The 27,620-nt window shown below is 34.7% G+C and overlaps 1 protein-coding gene across 1 annotated transcript; it reads right to left on the reverse strand.

Annotated features, from left to right (window-relative positions):
• Window positions 1-1,335: 1,335 nt before the first annotated feature.
• On the reverse strand, window positions 1,336-27,573 carry LOC136040353 (uncharacterized). Its single transcript, XM_065724598.1, has 3 exons — window positions 27,415-27,573; window positions 7,485-7,691; window positions 1,336-1,643 (listed from the first exon to the last, which is right to left on the reverse strand). The coding sequence occupies exons 1-3, from the start codon at window positions 27,477-27,479 to the stop codon at window positions 1,556-1,558; spliced, it is 360 nt and encodes a 119-aa protein (XP_065580670.1). The 5' UTR covers window positions 27,480-27,573; the 3' UTR covers window positions 1,336-1,555.
• Window positions 27,574-27,620: the final 47 nt, after the last annotated feature.

Below are 27,620 nucleotides of genomic sequence, written 5' to 3' on the forward strand. Positions count from 1 at the left end.
CTAAATGGTCCCTCCACGACTTTGAGGTGCGCTGACGGGTTTCCACTGCTGTCAAGGGACGGAGGTAGAAGCCTCATTAGCTACAATCCCACCACAGCCTCGAGAAACGTAGGCTTAGCTATGATCCTTTAATCCCAACCTAGAAACAGCATAAGCTTCACGAGGAAGGATCAGGGACGATCTAAAAGAGCTCACTTGAAATACAGTTAATCGAGAGCAACCCTTCTCTTTTGCCAACTATAAAAAAAATGATTTTCTTGTCCTACAGAGCTATACCTGAACGTTTTGAGCTAATCAGATAACTAGGATCTAGTGAGCCCCCTTTTTGCGGTGTAAAGCCTATGTGACAGAGTTGGAAAACTGCATAATTTACACCCAATGCCCACCCGGTTATGGGGATAACCTCACTGCCGGAGAAATATTTTTTGAGTCATTCGACTTTTCGGACAAAACATCTGACTAAAAATTTCGATCGGATGAGTTTGGACACGATAGAAGGCGGGTAGCAAAATGACCACGCTCAAGTTTCCCAATAGGCCCACAAGAATCAGGCTTAGGGGCAAACAAAGCTAGGGGCGTACAAAAAATTATCACCAATCGAATTTTTCTCAACAAAAACCGGACTAATGAGATTTATCCTCAAGTGCAAGGAAAAGCAGCTGAGAGTTCGGTATCACCTCTCTCTTTCATTACTTTTGGTCATCATTTGTGGTCTGTTCGGTGCTACCATTATTCCTGAACTTTCGAAGATTGCCCCGAGGATCTCGCAAAAATGGAGGAGCAAAAACGCTTGGGCCTAGAAGTGACAAAGCTTTAAGTCTGACCCTGAAAAAGAGGAATGGGACTGGCTGCCCTTCAACCACTTTAAATTGAAAGGAGCACCCGATTGAGCCCCTTCATAATTCCTACAACCACCCCTTTTATATGAATCGATCTAGTAAAAACAATATATATATATATATATATATATATATATATATATATATATATATATATATATATATATATATATATATATATGTATATATATATATATATATATATATATATATATATATATATATATATATATATATATATATATATATATATATATATATGTAATCCACTTTGCCCATTACTTAACGCTACTGTCTTGGCTATGATGACACATGTCATGGTAAATTTCTAGCAAACCATTTATCTAATGAAGAAATCACTGGAGTTTTGTAAAATTTCCGCTCGTTAAGGATTTTTTTTTCTCACTGAATGAATAAACATGCGTAGCAGCCTTGTGGGGGGCCATTATTGAGGTAAAACTTTAATAACCATAATTAAAATTCTTATTAATGGGTGTAGTAAAAAATAAACCATTTATTACCTGTGTTTGGACATTACAAGTCATATATAAAGTAAATCAAAACATTTAGCAAGGAAAAACAATCTAAAAGGTGCATCCAGAAAATGCGAACAAATGTTGAATTAGTGTGAAAAAGTACGAATCATGCAGAAATTCTAAATTTAGATCATGGAGAAAGTACGAATTCGTTGAAATACTATTCCAACCGGCATGATGTTATAGTTTGTTTTCGGCAGAGCTTTCGGTTGCAGTTTCAAATTGTTTTTGTCTTTCGGCTATTGCTCTATCCTCTTCCTCTTGGAGTCTAGAAAATAAGTTTCAAAATATAGATTAATGCATTTATACATTACAAAAGTAACGTATATTACATTATTACAAAAGTAATCAAGTAATTTCTCTAAAACGTTTCCTGACATCCCATACATTGTAATCTTGATTTACACATTCGTTTAAGAATATCATTGCGTTTTGGGAAACCCATTATGGTGAAAAAAAAACCTGAACCAAACTAATTCCTTCGATTAATTGTCATCTTTACTATTTTACATACCTAACTAAATAACTACATAAAACTTTCTCCATTTATAACTCGAAAGTGACGACCAGCGCTAAACCAGTGCAACAATTAATAGCAGTGCTCTGACGTTCCGTCCACTCGGCTATCGGTACGAAACTACTATTCCGAGTGATTTATCGATGATCATCGCTAAAATTCTTTCTAATCAATTGAATAGAGTCAGTCCCAGTCTTATTTATTTAAAAATAACCGTTTTTACGACCAAAAATAAAAAGCAAAATTAAAACTAAAATGAAGCAAACAGAAACATCGTATATGCCAGGACACCAGCCAATACCTTCTACTGTTTACTCTGGAGTACTACAACTAATGCTTTCCTTTACCACTTTTAGGGTGTATTCAGGTAAAAAACAACAAGTTTTTCAATTGAAATTAAGGAGCAACATAAAAACTTAAAACGAAGATAAATTATTCCGTATATCAGGGGGTACTAAACCTTCCTAAACCCTCAGTCTGTACGTGAAAGTTTTAGTTTTTGTTACCATTCTTTGAGAAATTCTACCCTGCTGAAAAGTTACCCGTGAAAAACTCTCCGGCAGAAAATACTACCAAAAGGCATCCATATACTTCTCAATGGACAAATTGCGAAGCTTACAGCCTTCTCCAGGATCTTTGAAAGGTCAATTCATCACCATAGGTATGGTTATCAGGTCTTTTAACTATGCTAAGTCAACGGGCTATGTAAGAACTTTTAACACATGACTTCGGGGAAAAGGGCTTTGGAGCGGGGTTTAGAAGCCCTCAAATCTTTTTGGTAAATTAAAAAGGGCACTGGAACATTTTACTTCCGCTCAAATGAGCCATATCCCCATATTCTAAGATCACCCCTAGGGAAAAACAACAAAAAACAAACAAACAATTAAACACTTTCTGGTCTTGGTCTTTTTTCTAGAAAAAAAATAATGCTAAATTCCACATTTTTGTATACAGGAGCTTGGAACCACTTCTTAGAGGTTTTCTGATGTGCTTCATCTGATGGTGTGATTTTCATTAAGATCGATTGACTTTGTCATCAAACGATAAAACTAAAGTTACTGCTTCGGTACCCCTTGTCGAGCATCTAGGAATCTAAAGTCGGGGAAACAGCTTGTTACTATCGGTAACCAAGAATTTTGAAGCAATTTCCTAGTATTTCAGTTATCAATTTTGGCGCTCAGAAAAATCAATAAAGCAATATAGATAACAGAGTAGTATACGCGATGAATGCCTATGGGACCCTTACTTGCGAAAACTATTTTGCTGGGAAACAAAATCAATGATGTTGATGGAAAAAAAAACAGGGAACTCAAAGAGAAAAGGGAATTCAAAGAGCCTTTGAGTTTAAATGAGATTTATTTTTAAGAACTCTTAAGACTTGAGCGTAAAGAGCGAAGATTGAGGAAGGGACAATCCCTCGTTTATGGTATAACTTCTACTTTATTTTAGCTTCAATATCGCTCTTTATTTTCAGTAGTACTATTTTATCGAGTTTCTGAATCTTCTAAAGAAGCATGAAAGGGCCATTACCTTCCCCCCTGCGTAATATTTTCCCTGAAAAATTCCCCCAAACTTTCCACCCAGCAGAAAATTTTCCCCGTGAAAAATTCACCCGCAGAAAATACTCCAAAAGGCATCCACATATTTCTCGATGGACAAACTGCGTAGCATACAGCCTTCCCCAGGGACTACGGAGGGTCAATTCATCACCATAGGTATAGTTACTAGACCCTTCAACTATGCTGAGTCAAAGGGCTATGTAAAATTTTTAACGCAATGACTTGGGGGAAAAGGGCTTCGGAGTGGGGCTTAGAAGCCCTCCAATCTTTTTATTCAATAAAAAAAGGCACTCGAACATTTAATTTTCGGTCAAATGAGCCATCTCCCCATATTCTAGGATCACTTATTCAATACGACCACCCATAGGGAAAAACAAACAAACAAACAAGTAAACACGCATCGGTGGTCTTTCTTCTGGCAAAAAAAAGCCAAGTTCCACATTTTTGTACATAGGAAGTTGAAACCACTTCTTCAAGGTTTTCTGATGTGCTTAATCTGACGGTGTGATTTTCATTAAGATCGATTGACTTTTACATCAAATGATAAACCTAAAGTCGGTGCTTTGATTCCCCTTGTCGAGCCTCCAGGAACCTAAAGTCAGGGAAACAGCCTGCTACTTTCGGTACCCAATAATTTTGAAGCTACCTAAAGCCTGGTATGTCAGTTACTTATTTCGGTGCTCAGAAAATCAATAAAGTAATATAGATAACAGAGTAGTATATGTGACGAGTATCTATGGGACCCTTACTTGCAAAAACTATTTTGCTGGGAAACAAAATAAATGATGTTGATGGAAGAAAACAGGGAACAACTAGTTTAAACCTTAACTAGTTACCTTTTTTGTTAGGTAACTGATCGGGTGGGGTAAATATTTACCCCATAACTAAAATCGCTTGTAAATAAAAAATATTCCAGATAGGAGCTAGTAATTGGGCAAACTTTGTTGAGCTGGTCTTTGTAGCAGCCGTTTTTGCAGATGCTAAAGATCCTACAGTCCTACAGTCGTCTTCTGGTTAGCTGAACAAGGACATAAACTGCAGATCTGATTTTCGCGGCGAGAATATAAGAGTTCGTTATCTGAACTACTGGTGGACTCGATTCTGACAATATTGGACATGAACTTTAGAAGTTCTCGAGAAAGTGAGTTAATGGATACTCTAGCTATTAATGAGACTTTGTAAGGGATACTCCCAAATTTATTAGAATTTGTCAGCACTGGATCACCTTTTCTTGACTTCTTGTTGTATTGACAAGCGATCTTGTGTGTAAGCCTGGAATACCAAGCATTGCGAAGGAAATTGTAAGGTGCTAGCGCTGGTAGCGACGGCTATTAGTGCAGTTGGCAAATTTTTGATCTAAAGGTCAACGCCAGATTTATTTGCCTTGTAAAACTCGACTATCTCCGGGTTGTCTGAGATTGTATCTATTGTGTTTGTGTTGTAAATTGAAGAGATCGAAGCTACTGCTTTGATCTCTTCTTAGGCACGTGCGATATAATAGTCTTCTTCTTAGCAAAGTGAAAGATTTAGGAACCAGGATCACGTTCTCTGTGCAGAAGAAACGTATCTGGGAGCTCGTGCTTGTTCTTCTTATGCAGGTAGGATTCAGTATATTCAGCTCGTTAACCAACTCAATTGAGGAGTACCAGCTATCAACGGTTATGTTTCTGTTTGCGTTAAAAGCTTGCAGAGCTAGAGTCGAAGCGGCACAGGTAGGAATGGACATCGACTGTGTGCCTACCATCTTGGTGGTGCCACAATAAATGATGGCATTGGATAAGTAGCAGTTGAAGGCATTAGCCAGATACTGTGTTTTCAGTCCGAACTTGGATGGCTTCGAAGAGATTTACATTCTGAACAGGCACTAGCCCCTGAATGGAACAAGTATTCCTTCGATTGTCAAATGCTCAGACGGGGTGAAGTTCTAGCTGCATTCTGTAATCAAAGAGCTAACAAGACTTCCGATAGGAGCTAAACGATCTTGACATTGTCAATTCTGAAGATCATCAAAGCGCACGCAACCCTCAATGAACAGAAACCTTCGAAGACCCATGATTGTTCTAAATATATCTCAGCCAGTCCCGTCAATTGCAAAAAAACTTTCAGCATCGTCTCTTCCAAATTTGAACATTCTAGCTCGGTATGGCAGACCGATAAAGGCTTCTATTTTGATGTAGTCTTCAGACTTTGTAAACGAACTCTTTCACAGTGGACTGAGCTTGCGCTTGGCTCAACAGAGCTCAATTTTTTCATTGGTATGATTCGTAATTCCCTGGACCATTTTCTTACTGAACAGCCCCCGTTCTACAATGGATGGTCCTGAAAAGCCTGGTAGTTGTGACACTATATTGAAAGATCGAGTATGTGAAGTTTACGGTGGCTGCTATGTCCATTTCGTTCTACTGTATCAACCGATAAACACACCCACGGGCCTTTTCCATCACCTTGCAAGAAGAACGTCATCTTCGCCTAACGTAATCGAGGTCTGGGGTTCTTGTACATCTACAGAACTAGTTTGACGAGCTACTTCGTCTTTCTTTTCGTCAGTTTCACCTTCTATGACTTCTTCTTCGACATCCTCTTCAAATCTGAAAATCAGTATCCCTATCGTGACCTTCATCTTCATCTGTTAGATTTGATAGATATTCTTTTCTTTCAAGACGTTCCATGACTTAATTCCTCAGTTAGTTTCTTGAGGATACTCGTCTTGACTTCCTACTGAAGTAAGGAATAAAATGGAAAGGCAAAAGAGGATAACGAAAATCAACTTCTTGGCAAGAAATACTTTTTGAACAGCAGAAACATTAAATATTTTGCTACAAAGATTGCAAGACCCTCAGTATTGGTATTGGTGAATAATGAAAGTAGTACAACCATAGTCTCTCTATCGAATATTAGCCATTCAGACTGTAATAACCGTTAATCAAAATATTTGATCTCGACCGTTTTAAGTTTTTTGCTATAAAAGTGGTCGGGTGGAGTAAAAAATACCCTAGACCCCCTAGCTTCCCTCCTGGATGGACACATCAGGTCAACTGATTTACCATAGAGTTGGTGTGGGGATCCTGAAGATTATATGGAGCCACGATGGCGTAGCACCAGGGGTTATTGAGAGATCTCAAAAAGAAAATTACGTGATGTAAGTTTTTACTCTACCCGAAAGTTAAGTTTTAAAATCATGCAAAACTTTAATCTAGTTTTATGTTCTATCTTGCCCAGTTACGTCAATTTCTATTTTTCCTATATAAAATCTAAAAGACAGGAAATCACTACTTGGTGCTGAAAAGCTTTATATTCTTTCATGTGCTGTTTTCACTTTTCATCCGCTTGATTATTATCTTCCAGTGTCTAATAGATTTTCTTCATCCATTCTATCTGATCGATCGGGTTATCAGTTCCATAGTTCTCAGAATATTAAATCCCTGCTAACTTCAGCACTAGGACGTGATTTTAATACTTTAGCTGAGTGTTGTGGCCATGTTATACGGAATACCCTTCCTGATACCCTTCATAATACCCAAAATACCCTTCACGGAATTCCCATGTTATACCCTTCCTGATTCGGCTATGAGAATGCCACTCGTTTCACGCATTAAAATGGCCTACAAACAAATTGTGCTTTTGCATGTTTTTTTTCAAGCTTTCCTTTATAATTATTATTGATTATTTGGGTTCCATTGGAGCGGGTCTAGTTTTTTGGAGTCCTCAGAACAAATTCTTAAGAACTACTAAAATCTTTCCAACTCTCTTCATTTTCTGTAAATGTTTAGTTTTAATTACTGTATATAAATTTTGAGTTTATATAGAACCTGAATCTTTTCACTCCTTCACCCTTCTTTGTGGGGATCAGTGTCTTGCACCTGGTGAATGATTTCTTTTTTTGGTGGAGATAGATATTTGTTTTCATAAATACTTGGGATTATATTAGATTATCAGTAGATACTAGAAAGAATAGTAACATCTAATGTGTTTTGTTATTTATTGCATCTACTCCCCAGCCTTGATTTCACGCCGTTGAAAAAGTGGGACTTACTTTCCAACATCTTGAATCTGAACATGGTAAGGAATGTCTGCTTCTCTTAGAATAGCCTCTAGCTCTGGGATTTCTTCTTCAGAAACCATGATGTCAACATTTCCAATTCTAGGAGGGCTCCAAAAGTCATATTTGCCATTTTCGTAAAGGTTTGCTAAAATTTGTACTTGTTCTCTGTTCCGTGTAACTGCTCGGGTTACCTGGTATCTGAAAAACAAAACCCTGAACGCTTAGAAAAATTATTCATTCATACCTTAACATGATCATATCTACCTCTTAAATACAATTACGTCATGCTTAATCCCCTCCCCCTCTTATACCCCGTGATGCTTAAGATAAAAGTTAAAGTTTATAAGTTTTAAAGTTTTAAGGCAATGCTTCGTGAAAGGGGTTAGTATGTGTACTTGAGTTAAACAAAACAGTAAATCTTCAAGATATTAGAGTGACATCTGCCTCCATCAAACACTCCTTACACAAAAGCTCCGGTTTTAGTCAAAATGCATTTTATTATTTCAAATAACAGAGCTTCCGTTAAAATTTACCATTTCCACATAACAGGGGACCTGTAATCCCTTCAACATCAATATCGTAAGCTTTGTGTAAATACATTAATCCAAACTAAGCAAAGTTAAGGAACAAACTCTTTGAAGGGCCACTCACGTGAGTATGAAATTTGAGACTAAGAAGAAAATTTTGTGACCTTAGGTTCCCACATCTCCAGATGAAAGGATGACCAGATGACCATCCCTTTAATCAAAGGTTCATGGTAACGAGATGTGAGCAGGGAGCATCTTGCCCCATGGTAACTGAGACTAAAATAACAGAATTTCGATGAGAATAGATACGTAAAAAATTTAGCTTTTAATGCTGATCCCAAATGTTTAAAGTTCATTAAGGTTTATGTCACCCTTCAAAAGCTACGAGCCGGGAAACATTTATTTGATTTTCGAAAAAGAGGGAAACACCAACAAGAAGTCAAGCAATCTTAGTGAATCATATCAAAGAACCCTCTGACGAGGTATCTTCAAGCTGTTATCTATAAAAATGCAGAATTTTGAAAAAAAAAGTTTTTTTAAGAGTGAGGGCTGTGGCGAAGAGAAAGGGTTTAGGAGGGGTAGCCCCCCTCATATACAGAATAATTTATGCTTGTTTTAATTCTTAATGCTACTCCTTGCTTTCAGTTGAAAAAAAATGTAATTAATAGTAGGCCTACAGTTGTGGCTTAACTATTCAATGCTACAGTATCCTTGGTATTATCATATAAACGGTCTATATAACGGTAAATTTCTTCGAAATACTAAAAACTCTAGATTTCAGGGGGAAATCAAACAGTTTTGTACCAATATTTATAATATGGTAAAAGGGGGAAATTAAAATGTTTGGGACCGATGTTTATAGTTATACATTGACTGGGTCTTTATTGATTAAATAAAAAAAACTTGTTTTTTTAACTGCAAGTAAGGAGCGACAATAAAACTTAAAACGAACAGAAATTATTCAGCATATGAAAGAGGCTCTCCCCTTTGCAACGCCTCTCTCTTTACGCTAAAGTTTGACTCTTTCTCACAACTCTACTTTTTAAAACAATAAAAAACCTTAGCGTAAAGAGCGAGGCGTTGCTGAGGGGACAACCTCTTTCATTTACAGAATAATTTCTATTCATTTTAAGTTTTAATGATGCTCCTTACTTACTAAAAAAAAATATGTTTTTTTTATTTAATTTCTGAACGTAAATTAATACATGTTTTGATTTTGGTTCACCGCACATGAATAAACAAAACAAAATTTGTATTTTAATTCTTTTTTGCTAAATGGCTTTCTCATAATTTTGATCGGATGATTTTGATAAAAAGGGGTGGGGGAGGCGTAGTTGCCCTCCAATTTTCGGTTACTTAAAAATCCAACTAGATTTTTAATTTTTTTGTGCGAAAATTTTTGTTAGTAATTAACATACTTACCTTACGAATTAACTTACGCAACGGACTTCTATATTTTTGTGTACTTTTATTATGCATATGAGGGGGTTTGCCCATTCGTCAATACCTTGCTCTTTACATTAAAGCTTGAATTTTATCCCAAATTTTTAAGAATGACCCCTGAATCACAAAAGCGGTAGAATAAACAGTTGAAATTACTAAAAACACTCTAGCGTAAAGTGCAAGGTATTGTGGAGGAGAAAACCTTATTATATACGTAACATTTTATATTTTTTTTAAGTTTTAATGCTACTTATTACTTCCAGGTGGAAAAAGTTTTTATTTATTTTCTCATTGTTTCTTTTTATATAATGCAAGAAAATCCTGCGCACCCTTCATGAAGATTCTCTTCCCTTCTGATAAGTTCCTCCATGGAAATATCCTACCATGTAACCCAATCCAACGACCCACTCCCACTCCAACGCGAAAAAGTCACCCTGAAAACTTTTGTACAATTCATATAACCTTTACTATATGTAAACAATGGTCAAAGTTTGTAACCTGCAATTTCCCCCAGGGACTGTGAGGGATTAAGTCGACCCCAAAGACATAGTTATTATGTTTTCGACTAAGATGAACAGAATGGCTATTTTGAAATTTTGATCTAGATTACTTTTCAGAAAAATGTACGTGGGAGGGGGCCTAGGTGACCACCAATTTTCACTTAAAAAGGGCACTAGAACTTTTAATTTTCATTAGAATGAGACCTCTTGCAAGATTCTATGACCCCTGGGTCGATACGATCACCCCTGGGGAAAGAAACAAACAAATAAGCACGCATCCGTGATCTGTCTTCTGGCAAAAAATGCAAAATTCCACATTTTTGTAGGTAGGAGCTTGAAACTTCTACAGTGGGGCTTTCTGATACGCTGAATATGATAGTGTGATTTTCGTTTAAAATCTATAACTTTTAAGGGCTGTTTCCCCCTATTTTCTAAAATAAGGCAAAATTTTCTCAGGCTCGTAGCTTTTGATGCGTAAAACTAAACTTGATAAAACTTACATATTTCAAATCGGAACTAAAATATAATTCTTTTGATGTAACTATTGGTATCAAAATTCCGTATTTTAGCGTTTCGGTTACTATTGAGCCGGGCCGCTTGAACAGTTACCAAGAACTGTTTGATTGTCACTCAGTATCATTTTTGGTCCCATTCAACGAAAGTTGTTGTCTTACGAGATAAATGGTAGAATTCTCTGTTTTGCTATTGCTTCCTCTATTATGTTAAATAAAAAGGGCATTAGTGCATACCCGATAACATTTGACCAATGATTTGATATGATTTGCTGTCTTTTCAATGTCTACAATCCTTTGTGGTAGCAAAATCATCTAGAACAATTATCAAGAACAAAATTATCTAGAACGAATACCTTTGAACAATGATTAGATATGATTTCCTGTCTTTTCAATGTCTACAATCCTTTGTGGCTATAAAACTATTTAGAACTAAGGTTGGGAGGTTTCGAAAATTAAATTTTAACAGAAACAAAGGGTTAGGTGTATGAATAAAATCATCCTCTATCCAATAAAGAAAAGGACGAAGACAATCTTTTTTAAATGAGAGGTTTGACGACGACAGAAAAATTGATGCCATAAAACGGCGGCATTTACTTGTTTGGTTTTGCGAAACACATAGACACCAACCTAAATATATGCAATTATCAAAACAGAACTTTCGAGAAGTGCACAAAAGTAGTAAAGCCACTTAAAATTTTAGTGTAGAAAGTTGGTGCAAAAGATTTCTTCTTACTGTCATGATTCCTCGGAAGTTCATGTCAAAGGATTCGCAGTTACGAACTGTAGGTAAGGAGTGCCGCGGCACAATAGTAACCGAAACTAAAATTTGAATGAATAGATATATCAAAAGAATCGATTTATTATGCTGATTTCAAATTTTTAAGATTCATTAGGATTAGTCTTACCAATCAAAGCCTACAAGACGGAGAAAATTTGGCTGATTCTTGAAAAAAGGGGGAAACAGCCCTAAAAGTCAAAGAATCTTAAATAAAATTGCACCATAAGATTCAGCTGATTAAAGAACTCTATTGTAGAGGGTTCAAGCTCTTATCTACAAAAATATGAAAATTTTGTATTCTTTGTCAGAAAAAAATATCCCGGACAAGTGTTTATTTATATATTTTTGTTCGTATAGAACAAATCCCATATAGGAAATCAAAAGTTCTAGTGCTCCTTTAAAATGACCTAAAAGACTAGGAGGTAACCAGCCCCCCTCCCATGCACAGTTTTTTCCCAAAGTTGTACGATCAAAATATTGAGATGGCCTTTTTGTTCAGTATAGTTTAAAAGTCCAAAAACTATGCCTTTGGAGATAACATGACACCCTAGAGTCCCCAGGTATAAACATTCAAGTTATAAGATTTGCTCACTGGTTATATGTTGTATTTGTTGTTGGGAAGTTTGCCTACAAGATTAGCAAAAAATTATCGTACCAATCTAATCAAGTAATATTCTGTCCTAGCCAGAGTGAATTCATATCCATCAGCCCAACAGCATATTGGGAAAATTGAAAAGGAATATGAATCGTGTAATTTTCTGAAACAGCCTTAATAGTCCGGGGTATATATTTGCAGAGATTGAATTATCTGCAGAATCTTTCCATGTAAGGAGAGATTTTTCAGTGAAGGAGGAGCCAGACTTCCCGACGCTATTTAAAACACCATTAGAATTTTTAGATACGTTCCCTTAGAGAATGATATAAACTTGTTCAAAGCCTAGGAAAATAATCTCTCCTAGAGAAGTTTTACAGAAGTTTTCCAAGAGAATGATACAAACTTGTTCAAAGCATAGGAGAGTACTCCTTCTTCGAGAATTTTTCGAGGATTTTTTCTTAGAGAGTGATACAAAGCTGGTTCAAAATATAGGAGAAAACTCCTTCTTAGAGAGTTTTGAGAGATGTTTTCTTATAGAACATTATAAACTTGTTCAAAATATAGGAAAATATTCGTTCATTATGAATGTCAAATAATACTTATTAGAGAACGATATGAACTTGTTCAAAGCATAGAAAAATAGTCCTTCTTGGAGACTTTTTACAGATGTTTTCTTAAAGAATGATATAAACTTGTTCAAACATAGGGAAATACTCCTTCTTAGAGAACTTATAGATATTTTCTTAGAGAAAGATATAAACTTATCCGAAACGCAGAAAAATACTCCTTCTTAGACAATTTTTAGAGATGTTTAGAACTTATTCAATTTTTAGAATTTATTCAAAATACAGAAAAATAGTCCTTCTTAGATAATGATAGCCCTTAGAGAACACTAAGAGAATGATATAAACTTGTTCATTATGTTATTTTCTTAGATAATATTCTAAGCTTATCCAAAACATAGGAAAATAGCCCTTGAATTCAAAAAGTACCTCCTCCCACAGCATGGGTACCTGCAACCCACGTAAAGCCAAAAGGCTGAATAAGAAAAAGACTAAATCCTTAAAAAAGGTTTAAGTTTTCATGAAATACCCATATAAATCATATTGTTTTTCTAGCTATTACAAACTGTTGGTTGCAGGTACCAAGGGTGCGGCATGTTGGTTGCAGGTATTATGGGTGGGTTGCAGGTACTCATTCCGTCGGAGGAAATACTTTTAGTGGTCAAGAACTACTTTCCAATGTTTTGGGTAAGCGTGGATCATTCTCTGGGAAAACATTTCAAAAAATTCTCTATGAAGGAATTTTTTTCGTATATTTTGAACAAGTTGATATCATTTTTTAAGAAAACATCTCTAAAAATTCTCTAAGAGGGACAATTTTTCAATGTTTGAACCTTTTCATATCATTCTCAAAGAAAAAAATCTCTAAATATTATATGGAGGATTTTTTGGTTGGAGGAGGGGTTGAGAAGAGGAGAATATGCTGGGTGAACTTTCCATCGAGGAATTTGTCACGGGGGAATAAAATTTACATGAAGGGAGCGCAGGATTTACTAGCATTATTGAAAAAAACAATGAAAAAATAAATACAAAAAGTTTCTTTTCAGCTGGAAGTAAGGAGCAGCATTAAAACTTAAAACAAACAGAAATTATTACCCATATGAGGGGCTCACCTCCTCCTAATACCTCGCTCTTTACGCTAAAGTATTTTTAGTAATTTCAACTATTTATTCTACGGCTTTTGTGATTCAGGGGTCATTCTTATTGAATTGGTACAAAATTTAAGCTTTAGTGTAAAGAGCGAGGCACTGACGAGGGGGCCAACCTCCTCATATATGTAATAAAAACATGAGAATACAAAAGTTCTTTACGTAAGCTAATTTATAAGTTACGTATATCTTTTACTAATAAAACAGATTCGTAAAAAGTTAAAAGTTCAAGTTGCCTTTTTAAGTAACCAAAAAATCGGAGGGCAGCCAGGCTTCCTCCCTCGCTCTTTTTTCTCAGAATCATTCGATCAAAATTACGAGAAAGTCATTTAGCCAAAAAAATAATGCAAATTTCGTTTTAATTATTCCGCTGCGGAGAGCCAAAATCAAAACATGCATTGATTCAAAAACGTTCAGAAATTAAATAAAAAAATAAGTTTTTTTAACGGGAAGTAAGGAGCGACATTAAAACTTAAAACGAACAGAAATTACTTCGCATATGAAAGAGCGCCTTCCTCGTCAACACCCCACTCTTTACGCTAAAATTTGTTACTGTTTCAAAAAAGTAGAATTAAGAGAAAGACTCAAACTTTAGCGTAAAGAGCGGGATGTTGATGAGGAAATGTCTTGAAAACGTCTTGAAATGTCGAGAAGCGTCTTGAAAAAATGTCTAAAAATTTCCTGAAAGTTCTTGAAAAACGTCTTGAATAAAAATGTCTTTCAGCGTCTTAAAATGTCTTGAAGAGAAATGTCTAGAAACGCCTTGAAGAAAACATTCCCGATTACATAACATGCACTTGCGTCCATTTACATGAGGAAACGAACCCTATTATGTAACATACGCATGCATATCTAAGAAAACAAACCTTATTACACAACATGTACGTTCATCCTGAAGAAAACATTCCATATTATGTAACAATCAAAGGAATGACAAAGTAAACATTCTCTATTACGTAACAGTCACATCCATCTCAAATTCCTTATTATGCAACAATCACCTGCATCTTGAACCAAATCTATAACACCAGCATCTTAAGGGATTCGATCTTAAACTTCTTCGTTATCTTAAATAATTACGGAAGACAAGAGTAGCTGCTATGGGCCGGCTTAAACCTGAAGATAGGTCACTACTTTTTTTAAGTTTTAATGTTGCTCCTTATTTTCAGTTGCGAAAAATTGCGTTTAATTTATTTTAAAATAAATCCAACGGTGGGAGAAGATGAACCCTGGTGTAAACGGTTGACTAAGACTAACTATCTTCTTTAATAATAATAAAAAAAATCATTACAGGAGGTATTTCGCTACAATGCATCAACTAATTAAAAGACCCTCTCTTGACACGTTTTGAGATTTCTTATCATGCACCAGACAAGTTTTTAGCGTGAACACCCCAGCCCTCTCTTTTTTGGACGTTCTACTATTGAAGCATAAAGTAAGGTGAAATATTAGTTGTCGAAAACTGATTTTTCCCCCAGGAATATAAAAGGACATACGCTTAGAATTGGGGTAATTGAGAAGTAAATGTGATAAGAAAACAATTTTTATTTCATAACATGTTGAATGATTGTAGTTCCATATTTTGAAGGTGCTTCCATTATAATTTAAGCCCAACTCCATCTCTAATGTGCATATATATATATATATATATATATATATATATATATATATATATATATATATATATATATATATATATCATATATATATATATATATATATATATATATATATATATATATATATATATATATATGATATATGATATATATATATATATATATATATATATATATATATATATATATATATATCATATATCATATATCATATATATATATATATATATATATATATATATATATATATATATATATATATATATATATATATATATATATATCAAATTATAAGCTATATTTCCATTCATTTGGCCATGCGTCACTCTTGCTTCAACCCGTGTACCCGTAAATTCAATCACCGCTGACTAAATCAAGACACGGGAAAAAATACATAGGAAATATATAATTTTGGGCTAATATTTGCACATAAGGGGGAGCTGAAGGTAAACCAGGCTGGAAGCGCATTCAAAAGGAGATACCTACAATTTGTATTGCATATTATGAAGTAAGAAATGTTTTCTTAACAGGTTTCCCTCTCAATAGCTCCAATTTCTGGCTTATACTTGCAAAACTATTCACACTTTATTGGAGTTGTTGAAAATAGCTCATTGAAAATCAAAATCTTATTTTAACCTTTCATCTAATTTTATCTCATCAAGAAAAATGTTTGTCGTCCGATTATTTTGAACAATAGACTTTGTCAAAATACTGATAACATTTATAAGAAATTTTCTGCAAATTTTCTTCTTTTTAGAGTTTAATTTTTTTTCAATCTTCACATTTGGTTTTATTATACTCCTCACACTTTTATCACAAATCTTTTTTTGGTGGTCGTCATTTCTTTTTTTGTATTTAATTTACAAGTCCAGTTTCGACTAGCTCTTTTAAATCAACAGAAACCCCATAATGAATTGCTTAATAAACAGCTAATGAGATTGTATTAATAGTTACTCTATTTTCCTTCAATGCTCTTTAAACCATCTATAAAAAAAACCCATAGGTACTTCCGTATTAGCAAGAACACACTCGAGAAGTGAAGTTAGGTTAATCCTAAGGAAATATACCAGAATATTATGATGAAAACATAATACTTTAGTTTATAGTTTGGGCTATATATTTGCACATAAGGGGGATGGGGCAAAGTAGCCTAACCTAACCTTACCAGCACTCCCCCATCCATAATGTGCAAGTATATAGCCCAAATTATACAAGTCAGATGCATTCTGTCACCTGTCATTTGTCTTTATGGCTATGAAATCGGTTTTCTTACATTGTTTATTCAGCAAACTTCTCGATTATGTTCTGGCTAATACGGAAGCACTAAATTTTATACACAACACTGAATCCCGGGCAATTAATAAACCAAAAGGTATTGTAACGCCTAGATTCTGTACAAAAAAGGCCAACCCAAAGTTAATTTAGCCAGATAGCAAATAAGCGATTTATATTAAACGGAAGTTGTGTTCATATCTATATATATAAAAATAAGTTGTCTGTGGATGGATGGATGGATGTGTCAGGTGACGTCACCTGAAAAAACTGGATCAGGTGACGTCAAAACTGAAAAAACTAAAAAAAGGCAAAAACTACAAAAAAACTAAAAACTAATAAAAAAAATAAAAAAGCTAAAAAACTAAAAAAACTATAAAGGTAAAAACCAATAAAAAACTAAAAAAAAACTGAAAAAACTAAAAAAAGGCAAAAACTACAAAAAAAACTAAAAACAAATAAAAAAAGTAAAAAAGCTAAAAAACTAAAAAAACTAAAAAAAAACTAAAAAAAGGTAAAAAACTAAAAAAAATAAAAAATAAAAAAAAAACTAAAAAAAAGGAAAAAACTGAAAAATAAGCTAAAATAAAGGTAAAATCCAATAAAAAACTAAAAAAAAAAGGAAAAAACTAATAAATGACGACACTCAAAGAGAAAGCGACCAGGACAAAAGGAATGTTCGATTAGCAATCAACAAAGCACAGGGACACAGGGAGTATAAATGACGACCAGGACATAAGTAAAAAAAAAACTATCTATATATATAAAAATAAGTTGTCAAACTAAAAAAAGGCAAAAACTACAAAAAAAACTAAAAACTAATAAAAAAGCTAAAAAACTAAAAAAACTAAAAAAAAGGCAAAAACTACAAAAAAAACTAAAAACTAATAAAAAAAATAAAAAAGCTAAAAAACTAAAAAAACTAAAAAAACTAAAAAAACTAAAAAAAGGTAAAAAACTAAAAAAACTAAAAACTAAAAAAAACTAAAAAAAAAGGAAAAAAACTGAAAAATAAGCTAAAATAAAGGTAAAAACCAATAAAAAACTAAAAAAAAAACTGAAAAAACTAAAAAAAGGCAAAAACTACAAAAAAACTAAAAACTAATAAAAAAAGTAAAAAAGCTAAAAAACTAAAAAAACTAAAAAAACTAAAAAAACTAAAAAAAGGTAAAAAACTAAAAAAAATAAAAAATAAAAAAAAACTAAAAAAAAGGAAAAAACTGAAAATTAAGCTAACATAAAGGTAAAAACCAATAAAAACTAAAAAGAAAAAAAGGAAAAAACTAAAAAAAAATTTCATCTAAAAAACTAAAAAAAACTAAAAAAGGTAAAAACTAAAAGAACTAAAAAAGAAAAAAATAAATGACGACACTCAAAGAGAAAGCGACCAGGACAAAAGGAATGTTCGATTAGCAATCAACAAAGCACCGGGACATAGGGAGCATAAATGACGACCAGGACATAAGTAAAAAAAAAATTAACAAAACTAAAAAGAAGGTAAAAACTACAAAAAAACTAAAAAGAAAAAAAAACTAAAAACTAATAAAAAAACTAAAAAATCTAAAAATCTAAATAAACTAAAAAAGAAAAAAAAGGAAAAAAATAAAGGAGAAAAACAAAACTAAAAAACGAATGTATATACAGACCGGTACACCGGGATACAAATGACGACCGGGACACAGGGAATATAAATGACGACCGGGACACAGGGACACAACTACAACGGGGACACCGGGGGAAACAGGGGGATATAAATGACGACCGGGACAAAAAAACTAAAAAGAAAAAAAAACTAAAAACTAATAAAAAAACTAAAAAATCTAAAAATCTAAATAAGCTAAAAAAGAAAAAAAAAGGAAAAAAATAAAGGAGAAAAACAAAACTAAAAAACGAATGTATATACAGACCGGGACACCGGGATACAAATGACGACCGGGACACAGGGAATATAAATGACGACCGGGACACAGGGACACAACTACAACGGGGACACCGGAGGAAACAGGGGGATGTAAATGACGACCGGGACACCGGGACAGGGAATGGTCGATTAGCAATCACCATCAACAAAGCTCAAGGGCAATCATTAGAATCATGAGGTATAGATCTGAATACAGATTGTTTTCCCATGGACCATTATATGTTGCATGTTCAAGAGTCGGTAAACCTGACAATCTATTTATATGCAAAGACAATGGGACAGCAAAGAATGTTGTATATTCGCAAGTTTTACGTAGTTAAAACCATATATATATATATCTATCTATATTCACAGGTGGGACACAGGGACACAACTACAATGGCGCGTAACTATTATGGCGCGTAACGACTTACGCGCGCGGGGGGGCTTGGGGGGGCGCGAAGCGCCCCCACCAACTAGGTGTTGGGGTGGCGCGAAGCGCCACCCCAACAGCTAGTAATCTATATATTTGAATACCGCCTTTGATACTGTTTCATAATTGTAACCGTCTAAGCTCAAAACAGTTAAGCCCTTATCCAAAGAGTATGGGAAACTAAAAGAGTGGAAACTTTGGCGATTTAACATGGGTTCAGTTTCAGGTTCATTTTAATAATAAAATAAGTTACAAAATGTCCAGAGCCCGGCTGAGAAGACAAATTCTTAATACACGGGATGGAAAAAAACTCCTTTAAATAAATACAACATCCATACTTCACTACATGCAATTCAAACAAGCGTAATTAAACATATTCCCCCGTCAATTGCCCGGTCAACAGCACCACCCGTTGACGCGTCCAGCGAAATAAACATAAAAATAAATAAAAGATACCAAGAATCCTGGAGAATGCCTAGGTCCAGTATCATAAAAAACCATATAAAATGGGAACAAACTTAACATCCCAAAGACAACCCCCACCAACCAACAACAATTCACTTATCACAAAAAATTCCAAATAAATCAACATAAATTTAAGTTTTCGTTTATCTGTTTTAATTGATTTTGAAGCATCCAATTTCGACGTATAAATATTCCAATACCGAATTACCGAGTTTCGAAGGGAAAATTTCGATCTTTCATTTACTATTCTTGGCTGATATAATTTTTTGAAATTTCTAGTTAGATGTCCGTGGTCAATAATTTTAAGTAGGAAAAGGTTCGAGGAACAAAAAAACGAGGGAAGTAAACCACGGTCATACTTCAGTTTGAAGAGGAAGAATATTAAGGAAGCAATACAGAGAATCAGCTGACGACTTCGCTGGATATAATTTAGGGGAAGGCAAGTAGCTCTTAAGGACCCGCAAAGCTTTGTTCTGTTGTCTCTGAAGTGGCATAATATGAGAACTAAATGTGTTAAGGTAAACAAGAGATGAAAACATCAAATGAAAATGAATAAGTGCATAATAAAGTGATCTCATTGCTTCAAAGAGAAGGGATGACCTGAGTATTCGCATTATACCTATAATTCTCCCCAATTTCATTCGCAGATTAGATTGATTCCATGATAGAGTAGAGTCAAGGAGGACTCCGAGGTATCGCATAGTTGCTGCTCGTGAAATCTTTATTTCAAAATCACTTGATTCAATTAGTTGAAGCTTAGGAACTGCAGCGTTACAATGCAAGAATTCGACAAATTTCGTTTTATCAGCGTTCAGAGCTAGGTAATTTGTATCAAGCCACAATAGAAGGTGGTTGAAAGCTTCTTCCAATGCAAGTTTCAAACAGCTCACATCTTTCCCTTCGACAGTACACACAGTGTCATCCGCAAATTGCAAATTTAAACCAAATATTCTCATTGAATTATTCAGATCGTTCACATAAATTAAGAAAAGTAGGGGACCAATTATTGACCCTTGCGGGACACCAGTGGTATTAGATTGACCAGTCATTTCAGATGAAACATCACCTCCATCAACATACTGAGAACGGTCCTTAATATAAGATGCTATTAGGGATTTTGCTGGCCCTCTTATACCATAATGATCCAACTTATGTATTGAAATATCGTGAGATACTGAATCAAACACTTTTTTAATGTCAAGAAAAATGGAAGCTGTAATTTCTCAACGGTCAAGAATTTCATGGACATACTGTGTTAGTAATAGGACCGCATGATCGGTAGTGTGACATTTACGAAATCCGAACTGAAGGGGATCTATTATTTCAAAATGATCTAAAAAACGCACTATTCTATTATACAGACAACGTTCAATTATTTTTGAAAAAACCGACAGGAGTGGTATAGACCTATAATTTTATGGAATTTTTTTCTCTCTTCTAAGAAAACAAATGTAAAGTAAAGAGCCACTATTCTTGAGTCTTTTAACGACGAAGGAAACGTCCCATTTTTAAGTGCCAGGTCTATTATATGACATAAAATGTGCGAAATTTGGGGTAGTATTTCTTTCAACAGAAATATCGATGATCCATCAATAACCTCATAATGACCATTTTTCAAAAGAGTTACTACATTCTTTAATTATTGTTCAGAAACCGGTGTTAAAATATTGACATCATGTGATGGCGGAAGGAAATTTCTAAAGTCATTTTTATTTTGACTACTTGACCCCGATGAGGCAGCAGACTCAACAGTTTTTCCCCTATTTTAGCAAAATGCTGGTTTAGGGCATCTGCTATTTCCTTCTTGTCATTAAAAGGTACTTGATTTTCAGGCATGCACATTTCATCTGGAAAACTTTGGTCCTTCCTTTTACTAAGGCATTTGTTAATTAGGAACCAAGTCTTTTTCGGAGAGAAACGAACGTTCTCAAACTCTCGTTCATAATAATTCCGTTTTTCCAAACGAAGAATTTTTGACAATTTACTTTTATACCTTATAAATTCATAAATATTTTCATCAGATGGACAGTTAAGTTGCCTCCTGAAAAACTGATTTTTAAACTTAATAGATTTTAGCATGCCTTCGGTTATCCACGGCTTATTAGGAGATTGATAACGTCTCAGACCAATCTTTTTTACCGGGCATGTTTCATCTAATATTTCCTTAAACTGCTTTAAAAATAAATCCATGACGTGGTTCACATCCTCAGATTCGAAAGGTCCATTATAATTCACAATACTTAATCTTTCTTTTAATAGTCGTAGCGTATTTTTATTGAGTAACCGTGACTTTTTGGAAAAAAAAAAATTTTTTCGGTTTAAGCTCACTTTTTAATTCAGAAAACAACATGAAATGATCAGAAGAATCCACCATCACTATCCTCATCAGGTTAGTCTCGAAATTGGTCATAATATTGTTAATCAGTGATGCCGACGTTGCATTTACTCTTGTAGGTATGCTACAAAGTGGTAATAAACAATGCGACAGGCACATCGATAGAAAATCTATCGCATTTTTGCTAAGTCTACACTCATTCTTTATCTGTTGTCTGATGTGAATCATAAATCCAATTGATGTTGAAGTCTCTAATCAAAATTACTCTTCTGCACTTGCATGATATTAACTTCATGAGGGTATTGAGTGATGACGAAAAAGAAGAGGGTGACACATGAGGGGGCTTATAACAAACGTAAGAGGCAACATTCTCATTATGTACTAGCTGTTGGGGAGGCGCTTCGCACCACCCCAACACCTAGTTGGTGGGGGCGCTTCGCCCCCTCCCAAGCCCCCCCGCGCGCGTAAGTCGTTACGTGCCATATTAGTTACGCGTCATTGTAGTTGTGTCCCTGTGTCCCACCTGTGAATATATCTGTCTATATATATAAAAATAAGTTGTCTGTGTGTGTGTGTGTGTGTGTCTGTCGAGTGACGTAATGTTCGTGTGTCGACTGACGTCATGTTTGTCGACTGACGTCATTTTAAGGGTTGAGCTGTATGCGTCATGAAGTTGTTTGTCGACTGACGTCATGTTTGTCAACTGATGAAATTACATACCGGGACATCGGGACACAAATGACGACCGGGACACAGAGAATATAAATGACGACCGGGAACCTGTGATGAACCTGAAGTAGCTATATGATCTATATCATTATTGTTAATACATTTATTTTTGGGGAGAGCCGCCACAGATTCGTCCATATTACCAAAGTCTTTTTTCACTAAATCAGGCGCTAGAATTTGTTTAAGGTCAAGCGGATCCGCCTCTAGCCTATTAAGCCTATTCCCAACATTTGTAAATTTAGACATTAATTCTTAGTAGATAAATAATCGCTGGAGGCGCCCCCAGGCGGCACAGGCAAAGATAGGAAAATTAATAACTGAATTGAATAAAATACACACTTAAGAACCTGATCTACATCTACAATAAAAAACAAAAAGAACAAAAGAGAAGACAACAAAAGACAAAAAAAGGATCATGATTATTACGGCTCGATCGTATTTCATTTTTAATCAAACCATGATGACGACCAGAAAAAAAGAAAAATATATATATATATATATATAAATATATATATTGTTAGTATACACCCATACTAACAGCGAAAATAATCACTTATCTCGACAAAACCCCATAAAAATAAGAAATCAGATGAACTTTCAACTGTTGTCATTTAAATAAAATAATAGTCATTTTAAATGATCATTATAATCGTCACTGCAGTTCACTGATAACTGTTAAGCTTCATGATGGTCATCGTATTTTATCCACTTTTCAGAGCTCAGGTGACATACTTCTAACCATAGATCCGCTCCCTTTTGTTTGATCCTGGAGGACTCACATTTTCCAGCTTCGCGCAGACCCTTAGCCTTAACAAGGAGGCTGTTCCTAATATCGTTAAGTTTGGGAGGAAGATCACACACAACGCGGGCTCCGGACCTTTTAAGCTTCCCCACATTGCGCGTAATTAATGGCACATCTTTGTCGTTGCTAAGGGAAAGAAAAACTGGTTTTAACGTCTCAGTTCTCGATGGGCCCCGCCTAGTGGTAATGTTATTGCTTGTTTTAGACCCCAGTCTATGCAAATTGTCAATTGTAATATTGCTAGAAATTCCCAAAGTATCACTGATCCATGATTTCATGTGAGATTCCAGGGTTTGGTTACCCTTTTCATTTCGTACACCATGAATGATGAGGTTTTTTCTTCTGCTTTTTAAGTCAATTAGCAATAGTTCTTTCGACAGTAATTCGCAGGAAGCTTTATGAGCATTCAGTTGACTTTCGAGTTCACGAATCCTATTTCCACGTTCTATTCCATCCGATTTTATGATTTCAATATCAGCTTTCAAACTCACAAACTTCAGTGACAATTCCTTTCGGTTTGCCAAATTATATCAAGTTTCATCAACTTGGCATTAATGCTAACTTTAAAGTCCTCAAAATCCTTTTTGCTGACGCTCGTCACCTTTCCATGGAAGAACTTCTCATGGGGTAAGACTTTCAAAGGAGGGGGCGCAGGATTTTCTAGCATTATTTAAAAAACAATAAAAAATAAATATGAAAAGTTTTTTCTACTGAAAGTGAGAAGCAGCATTAAAACTTAAAGCGAACAGAAATTATTACGCATATGAGGGGTTTACTTACAAACGTAGTTACAAATTTAGTTACAAACTTAAACCAGTGTTTACATACAGTAATGGTTATTTGGAAGTGTATACACGTTTTTCAGGGGGATTAATTTGGTTTGGGGGGTTGAGGGGAAAGGGCTACGTGGAAGGATCTTTCTTTAGAGGACTTTGTCACGGGGGCAGAGAAATTCAATGAAGGGGGCGCAGGATTTCCTAGAATTATTATAAAAAAAGAAAAAATAAATATGAAAAAGTTTTTTTCAACTGAAAGTAAGGAGCAGCATTAAAACTTAAAACAAACAGAGATTATTACGCATATGGGGGGTTCATCTCCACATAAATATCTCATTCTTTACGCTAAAGTAGTTTTACTAATTTCAACTATTTATTTTACGGCCTTCTGGTTCAGGGGTCATTGTTAAGGAGTTCGGACAAAATTTTAGCTTTAGTGTAAAGAGTGAGGTATTAGTGAGGGGTCTAACCCCATTCATTTACATAATAAAAATATAAGAATATAAAAGTTCGTTATAATTCTTAAGGTCCGTATATTTTTTACTGATAAAAACGTTTGTTAAAAATTAAAACTTCTAGTTGCCTTTTTAAGTAACCGAAAAATTGGAGGGCAACTAGGCCTCCTTCCCCACCCCTTATTTCTCAAAATCATCTGATCAAAACTAAGAGAAAGCCATTTAGACAAAAAAAGAATTAATATACAAATTTCATTTTAATAATTTATGTGCGGAGAGCCAAAATCAAACATGCATTAATTCAAAAACCTTCAGAAATTAAATAAAAAAACTAGTTTTTTAACTGAAAGTAAGGGACGACATTAAAATTTAAAACGAACAGAAATTACTGCGTGTATGAAAGTGGCTGTTCCCTTCTCAACGCCCCGCTCTTTACGCTAAAGTTTTTTACTGTTTAATAAAGTAGAATTGAGAGAAAGAGTCAAACTTCAGCGTAAAGAGCGGGGTGTTGAGAAGGAAACAGCCCCTTTCATACAAGGAGTAATTTCTGTTCGTTTTAAATTTTAATGTCGTTCCTTACTTTCAGTTAAAAAAACTAGTTTTTTTTATTTAATCTAGTTAGAATCACCTTAGATCATTCCTTGCTATCAACAATAATCTTATGCAAAAAAAAACAGGTTTTGCACGGTTGGCTTAAGCAAGATTAAATAAAAAAAATAAGTTTTTTTTTAACTGAAAGTAAGGAGCGACATTAAAACTTAAAACGACCAGAAATTACTTCGTATATGAAAGAGGCTGCTTCCTCATCAACGCCCCGCTCTTTACGCTAAAGTTTGACTCTTTCTCTCAATTCTTCTTTTTAAAACAGTAAAAAACTTTAGCGTAAAGAGCGGGGCGTTGATGAGGAAGCAGCCTCTTTCATATACGAAGTAATTTCTGGTCGTTTTAAGTTTTAATGTCGCTCCTTACTTTCAGTTAAAAAAACTGTTTTTTTATTTAATTTCTGAACGTTTTTGAATCAATGCATGTTTTGATCTTGGCTCTCCGCAGAGGAATAATTAAAACAAAATTTGCATTTTTTTTTGGCTAAATGGCTTTCTCATAATTCTGATCAAATCATTTTGAGAAAAAAAAGCTGGGGAGGAAGCCTAGTTGCCCTCCGATTTTTTGGTTAATTAAAAAGGCAACTAGAATTTTTAATTTTTTACGAATATTTTTATTAGTAAAAGATTTACGTAACTTATAAATTAGCTTACGTAAAGAACTTTTGTATTCTCATATTTTTATTACATATATGAGGGGGCTCGCCGCCTTGTCAGATCCTCGTTCTTTACACTAAAGCTTAAATTTTGTCCCAATTCATTAAGAATGACCCCAGAATCACAAGAGCCGTAGAATAAATAGTTGAAATTACTAAAAATACTTTAGCGTAAAGAGCGAGGTATTAGGAGGAGGTAAGCCCCTCAAATGGGTAATAATTTCTGTTCGTTTTAAGTTTTAATGCTGCTCCTTACTTCCAGCTGAAAGAACTTTTTCATATTTATTTTTTCACTGTTTTTTTTAAATAATGCTAGTAAATCCGGCACTCCCTTCATGGAGATTTTCTTCCCCCATGACAAATTATCGATGGAAAGTTCCCCCAGCATATCCCCCTCTTCTCAACCTCTCCCCAACCAAAAAAATCCTCCTGAAAACGCATGTACACTTCCCAATAACCATTGCTATATGTAAGCACTCGTCAAAGTTTTAAACTTGTTGCCCCTCCCACGGGGACTTTGGGGGAGTAAGTCGTCCCCGAAGACATAGTTATAAGGTTCTGCGACTACGCTGAATAAAATGGCTATCTCAGAATTTTGATCCGTTGACTTTGGGAAAATAATTAGCGTGGGAGGGGGCCTAGGTGCCCTCCAATTTTTTTGGTCACTTAAAAAGGGCACTAGAACTTTTCATTTCCGTTAGAATGAGCCCTCTTGCAACATTCTAGGACAACTGGGTCAATACGATCACCCCTTGGAAAAAAAAAAACAAAAAAAAAAACAAAAAAACAAAAAAACAAATAAACACGCATCCGTGATCTGCCTTCTGGCAAAAAATACAAAATTCCACATGTGTGTGATTTTCGTCAAGATTCTATGACTTCTAGGGGGCGTTTCCCCCATTTTCTAAAATAACGCAAATTTTCTCAGGCTCGTAACTTTTGATGGGTAAGACTAAACTTGATGAAACTTATATATTCAAAATCAGCATTAAAATGCGATTCTTTTGATGTAGGTATTGGTATCAAAATTCCATTTTTTTAGAGTTTTGGTTACTATTGAGCCGGGTCGCTCCTTACTACAGTTCGTTACCACGAACTGTTTGATAAAATGACCAGCCAGAGAATAACAATTGTCTTACAGTATTAATGATTATATCCAAAAAAGATGTTTTCAGTATGAACCCTCAAACAAGACTGATATAAGTTGATATGATATGAGTTGAAAACTACTAGCGCCAGATGCAGCGTAGTGGCTGGCGAAACCGTTAAAATATCTATAAATAAGTAGAAAAAATTCCATTTGAACTGGATAATTGGTAAAGGCCTAACCAAATAGTATTGTAAACTTATAGTTTCCCATGCTCTTTGGGCCTGATCTGTATATTTACATCACCTAAAGGTGAAGTCTCTGTGTAAGTCGTAAAAATCAAGTGTGTGGATAATTAGGGTAGGCTAACTTACTGTTTAAAAGACATATATAAGGCCTAGCCTATTTGTCAATGATGGCAAAGGGTTATGCCTAATTGCCTTGTTAACATAATTAGGCGTAGCATATATTACAAGGCCTAATTATTAGTAGGCCTAGGTTTGATGAGGGCAAATCATGGCTAATTAATTAGGTCTAAAAAATGCAAAATTTTGCCAGCTGGTTGATGGCATTAGTGATTTTTTTTTCACTAGCGCTAGTTTTCACTCTTATGAGTTGCCAATATTCTTCGCCCTTATCATTCGTAAATAACAGTTAGCTCTTAAGAATACTTCCCTAAGATATTAAAAGATGATGATCATTTTAGTAAAAAAAAAATTACCCTTTGTAGGAAACTTTCCCAGGAGCAACCATCCCACAAAAAAATAAAATAAGAATCTCCTTCATGCTCGAAGTTTCTGAACTGACCAGATGACGTTCCTATTTCGAAAACAAATGCTATCCGCCTCCTCAACTGATTGCGTTTCCTTCAAGTACATGTAATCAAAACTAGTTTCAAGCATTTGGCTGGGAAATGAGATAAATTTT

Source organism: Artemia franciscana, chromosome 20 (assembly GCF_032884065.1).
Source record: "Artemia franciscana chromosome 20, ASM3288406v1, whole genome shotgun sequence".
In the NCBI taxonomy this organism is placed as follows: Eukaryota; Metazoa; Arthropoda; class Branchiopoda; order Anostraca; family Artemiidae; genus Artemia; species Artemia franciscana.

Bases quoted from the DNA above. Each gene is read 5' to 3' on its own strand.
- LOC136040353 (XM_065724598.1), bottom strand. From the start codon at position 27,479: ATGAAGGAGATTCTTATTTTATTTTTTTGTGGGATGGTTGCTCCTGGG. The intron at 7,692-27,414 runs GTAATTTTTTTT...TTTGTTTTTCAG, and splicing joins GGGAAAGTTTCCTACAAAGG to ATACCAGGTAACCCGAGCAG. The intron at 1,644-7,484 runs GTAAGTCCCACT...CTTATTTTCTAG, and splicing joins CAGATTCAAGATGTTGGAAA to ACTCCAAGAGGAAGAGGATA.